This window comes from Pteropus vampyrus, unplaced genomic scaffold (assembly GCF_000151845.1).
Source record: "Pteropus vampyrus isolate Shadow unplaced genomic scaffold, Pvam_2.0 Scaffold99, whole genome shotgun sequence".
Lineage (NCBI taxonomy): Eukaryota > Metazoa > Chordata > Mammalia > Chiroptera > Pteropodidae > Pteropus > Pteropus vampyrus.
The window spans coordinates 5121423-5126997 of NW_011888880.1; the positions used below are offsets into that span (position 1 = coordinate 5121423).

At 42.7% G+C, this 5575-nt stretch overlaps 1 protein-coding gene across 1 annotated transcript in view; it reads right to left on the reverse strand.

The window, feature by feature from the left end:
• Nucleotides 1-15: 15 nt before the first annotated feature.
• The window catches only part of SLCO5A1 (solute carrier organic anion transporter family member 5A1), a 116428-nt gene continuing 110868 nt past the window's right edge, over nt 16-5575 (reverse strand). The window contains exons 9-10 of the mRNA XM_023533292.1: nt 4365-4429; nt 16-1641 (exon numbers count right to left, since the gene is read on the reverse strand). Of these exons, the coding sequence (XP_023389060.1) occupies nt 1184-1641; nt 4365-4429 (523 nt within the window). The 3' untranslated portion in view covers nt 16-1183. The remainder of the gene's footprint in view (nt 1642-4364; nt 4430-5575) is intronic.

Consider the following 5575-nt stretch of genomic DNA (forward strand, 5'->3'; position numbering starts at 1 on the left):
ACTTAGGGTCATAGTCTAGGTCTGGCTCACAGATCTCCCTCCTCCCATATTCAACATGATTTTCACATGACAGGTATAGCTTTCCTGGTTTAATGACTTAATTTCAGTAGCAGCCAAAGCAATTCTCTGTGCATAAGAGACCAATACAGATTTGCTAGTGTTTCCAGACATATAACTAAAATCATCGGGCGGGACTCGATCTTCTCTGGAGTTCATTTTTCCAACTATTTTCAGTGTCAAGGTTACAATTCCTAGCTACCCTTACAGAGGCCCTTAAGGGTTAAAAGAATTTCTGCAGCAATGTTCTTGGATGAGAAAGTCATGCCTTTCTTTCCTTATTATGCATCTCAAATTACAGTTGCTAGCCATATTGTTTAGCACACTGGTTTTAAAGCCCCTTATAAAGGAATACTGGAGTTTATATTCAAGCTGTCAGATTTATGATTTAGCAGCCTCTTTAACTACCTTACGGTGGGGCAGACGGACAAAAAGAGAACGTGGCTCCTGAAATTAAGTAGCTGTTCCTTTATCACACTTATGTATATGGTTCCTTTGAAGCATCTGAAAAATTCTACCTGATTTGTAACTCTGCTATGGCTTAAAATGCTATGAACAGTACTTTAGGGAAAGTTTTGCTTCCTCTTTTCAAAAACGGATCTGCTTTAGCCTCTGAAAGCAAAAGTAACATGTTGCACTTACATGTTCCCAATCAAATTGCATAGTTGAGGCAAATTCATTTGTGCTTTGTAGCAGGACTCACAGTAGGTGTTCAGATCTAAAAACTCCGATTCGCAAGCGCAAAGTCACGGTCAAGTTCATCTCTGTTGGGAGCGTATGCTAATGACAGGCACCACCATTACACTTCCCGTGATTCTGTTAACCATGTGCCTCGGCCTTATTACCATATTGGAGCGGGAGCGTTAAATTAACACAGCAGAAATGGTGACGAATCTATCTCGACTCCTTCTTGGAGAGAAGGCGGGGAAAGGCTCTCAGTCTTGTTGAGGTATCCAGCCCTCAATCGACAGTGGCTGTGTATACTGAGTTTTGTTGGTCTGAGGATCGTGTCTTTAGAGGTTAAAAAAGGAAAGAAAGAAAAGAAGGCACGGGTGTTTCTCAAGTCGCCATATTCAACTCAACCAACAAAACCAAAGTCTTCTGTGTTCAAGCGTCGGGAGGGCGGCTACGTGGCAGTGGGGCTCCCCTCTAGCCCCGGGTCTGGGGAGGGACTTATTGCTTCTGGGAAGGGCCCCGGGTAGGTCTGTGCCGTGTATTGGATCCCTTTTTGCAGACCAGTCTCTTCGCGGAATTCTCCCTGGGTGCTGAAAACTGGGCACGATCTAGTCCGGGGGTACTTATTGGCACTGTCGGGGTGGCCCACCATCTCGCTCACAGTGCCCAGAGGGTATTCTCTCCACGTCTGCCTCTGCAGTGCATCCTCCTTGTATTTAATGGAGTACCAGGCCAGAAAAATAAAAATAAAGCCAACAAATTTGAGGCCAGCCGCCAAACCGAAATAGACAAAACGAAATGATGTCACGTTGTACTCCCAGCAAGAACCTTGCACCCCACATTCCTGCTGCCAGAGCATACAGGTGGTATCAATAACTGCTCCGAAATAAATTGGAGTAGGAATGTATGCTAGAGGCGTAGAGGGGGCAAAAAAGAAAAGAGAAAAATATTTAGCACGTCTCATAAAAGAAAACAGGTTCATAGATTAGCAAGGTGCTTTGTGTGCTCTGAAACCAGTGGGAGGAAGTGGCTTCCTTGCGGGACATAATTTTTTAAACTATATGTCGCATCCTATCATAATATATTTATTATAAAACTGTTCACTAAACTGTAAAGACTTCAGACCTTCCAGTTTGCAACTCAGAATGTGTTATTGATTTTCAAGATCGTCACAATGTCTATTGCTAAAAATGCAACTAGGGGATCCTTTGAAACTTAAAAATCAGATTTTGTTCTTAAATACTATTTTAAAATCAGATTTTGTCATCAAAGGCTATAATAGAACTCTTTACGGCCCACTAGAATTCAACACACTTAGTTCTAGTGGGTTCAGGGATTGGATGAGGAAAGCACGGTCCACTGTCATTCAGAAACCATATCAAATGGCAATTTTATAAAGGTCCTTGGGGTATGGAAATAAATAAGGCATAAAATTCATCTTTGAAGCTTAGGAAACATCGGTGATGCATAGCAGCTTATTTGAGGGCTATGATATAGGCATTTCTTTACTCTCATAAGAAAGTCTACCCAAGCAGACTTCCTTTATTACATGTTACTCCCTTTACTGAAATGTCTCCCCATCCCCAACTTGTTCACCCTGAAAATATCGACCCCTCCTTTAAATTCCTGGCTCACTCAAATGCCACTGTATTCTCCCTGCATTTTGTATAGACTTCCATTCTATCGACTGTCACACAGTATTTAAAACATCTGCTAACCTGTCACCTTTAGGCTCCTTGATGGCGGGGGCTATGCCTTTTATTCTTTGCATCCCAAGGACCTATAGGACGCCCATGGGACCTCGATGAGAGTTTATGGAAGGGAATGATGGGAGGGTGGGGGCCAGGGAGGAAGCGAAGAAGAAAAATGGACAGGAGGGAGGACACATGGGCTAATAGCCCAGGAGGCCGTGAGTGATATACTTTTAAATATGCTCTATTCATTTAAAAGGTCACGGGGATGGGAGCACGGCACAGGGAATGTAGTCAGCAATAATGGAATGGCTAGGTGGAGAGCCAGAGGAGAGAAGGAGCAATTAGGGGGGTCGTTTTATAAACTATATAAATGTCTAAGCAATGTACTGAATACCTGAAACTAATAAAATAAAATTTAAAAAATAAATAAAATAAAATGAAAGGAGGTAGAGTCACGACATTAAAATTTAACAGTTTTAAAATACTTAAAATTCTCTTTTTTGCTTTGGAATTTGGGGAAATAGAAATTGGTTTGTTGGCCTAAGTGCATTTTTTCACTATCAGTAAAACTTGAGTTAATATTGAATTAAACAATAAATGCCTGAAATGTTCTCCCTCCCACATATTCCTGATGCTGGAGCATCCGTCAGTTAACCTTTACTTCCGCATCCAGATCCAATCGCCCCGACTCCACGGCATCAGAGAGAGGCCAAGGAAAAAGGAGGTACTATTTTTTTCTGCTCCTATTCGACTACCCCTTTGCTATGCAGATTCCCTTCTTTGAAAATAACTTTTTAGTTTTCAACTAGAAGTATAAGCCATGCTTCTTACTTGTATCAAAGTCTGTCAGAATTTCCTTTAACCAGCAGGCTTTGAAAAAATGGTACTTTCGGTAAAGTCTTATTGGTACCAAAAAACAAGCCACCCATTCGATGCAACTAGGAGCCTCTGAGACTCACTGGAAAGTGCTCACTCTCAGACTGGGCCATCAACCACAACGTATGACAAATTGAGAATTCCAGAGAGGATTAAGGCTTCAAAGGGTCAGATGATGCCATTTTAAAAATGTTCCACCCTTCGAAACTGAAATAAAACATTTGAATCAGAAATTTTTTTTTTTTTTGTCTTATAGACAATGAGACTGATTACTGGGGGAAATGACAGCTGAAGAAAATCAGACTGCCACTTTAGAAAGAAAAAAATGTCTGATGACGAGGAAGTCAATTAAAAATACATTGAAACTGATCAAGAAAATGGACAATTTCACATGCTATTTTCCACGCGTTGTCCCAAGACATCAGAGGGTGATGCCGTGTTTGTAAAAATCGAAATGATATTCTTTATGCCCCAGTGAACTTTGTGACTTCCCACATGGACACAGCACTAAAGAGTTCTCTTGTTAATAAGTAAAGGGCTGTCCCCATATGTCAATTTGGGGATCTTTCTTTTTTCTTTTTAGAATTTTTATTTCTTTTCCTCAGAAAGCTTGATAGGTACACTCTTTCCCCACTCCAATAAAATCACTGGAAAGCAGCAAGGAATTGAAATTTTCACCAATAAAGTGAGTACCAATCCCCATCACTTTGATGGTAAGAAGGCATTCGGGGACAAAAAGCCAGGATCATAAGCCCCTCACGATTGCTTGGTTCAATATTCCTTACTGTACAAAACCCTCTGGGGAATTGAGCCCAAGTTGACACTCACGGTAAAGAAGAAACTGACCTAAAGTCAGTTCTGTTTTGTTTCATCAAATGGCAGAACTGTCAGCTTTTAGTTCAAATCAGAATACGAGGCAGCCGTGCCCTCAGCACTAACCGGTAAAATCCTCCCTAATTCAATGGTAACGAATGACCTGACTTGGCCCTTTTTAAAGGACAGTGAGGAGTTGCCATCCGCAAAGAGGAACGAAGAGGCACACGTGAACACCAAGGAACATACCAAGCGTTCGCAGTAGAACGAACTGCATCCCCAGCGCAAAAGGTCTCTCCTCGTCTTCCACGGACCTGAGGTGAAGAGAAAGAAAGAAACGCTTTGAAATGGTGACCTCAAGAAAACGGCTGTCAAATCAAACCTGCTTAGCGCAGAGCCAGGGACCCGAGAGATGCTCCGCCAAAGTAGCTGGTTCCCCAGAATTAGCTAACGCAAGCCCAGCAGGACAGCTGGTGGCTCAGCCTATAGTGAATAGAAGTCTCCCCAGGAAAGACACGAGAGAAATTCTGATTTACGCTGTTGTTTCCGTGTAAATACTCACGAGGGCCAGAGGACCATGGCTGAAGGTATAGAGGCGGCTCTCACTGGGCTTCTGTTAAAGATAGATAGCACTTTACCTTTGGTTGCCTGTGCTTTCCATAAGGGTAGGTGTGTACACTGAAAGTTATGTAATTTCTCAAGGAAAAGCATAGAGAAAAAAAAAGTTTTTTTAAAAGGTATAGTCAAAAAACATATAGGAACTGCATCAAAATCTAAAGGAAAAAAAGTGAATCTCTCTCAGCCATCTCATTGTTTCTTCTTTTCCTAAAACTTATGTTCCAAGCAATTCTCACATGGCGGGACGAGTGGAATCTATTGATTTTGTAATTACTGAAGATTAAAGGGCTCCTTTTCCGAAGTTTTGGGTTACAAGCCAATTGGTGATTTGCCACATTCGAGCACTCTAAACTGGGCAGCCTTTATCTCAGTGATTTAACGTCTCTTGTAGAATTAAAGTTCAAAGAAGAGGATTGTTTAACATCTCCTGTCGAATGAAAGTTCAAGGAATCAGATTATGAACGATCTATATTTTCAGACGATGAAGCACCTTATCCTTTCCGCTCCATACCCAGAGGGTTCTAGGCAGAGGATGCAAACTTCCCCAAGCCCAGCGCCCTTGTCATCTATTCCCGACCCCTCTCTTTTCTCACAGCATTTGTCCAATGCCACACACACAGCTGCCACTCCGTAAGTGTCTCCTGACGGAGGAACGGCCTGAATAAGCCAGCGGGGCTTTCCTGCGCCGTCATCTTAACTGTCCAGGAACGGACTGGTGGGGAAACATTTGACTCAGCATCCCACAGGAGGGAGGCCCGAACGTGCGGACTAAGCAGGCCGGCAGCCCAAGGCCCTGCGAAGGATGATGTCTCAGCAGGTGCTTCCCGCCAGGGGCAGAGAGG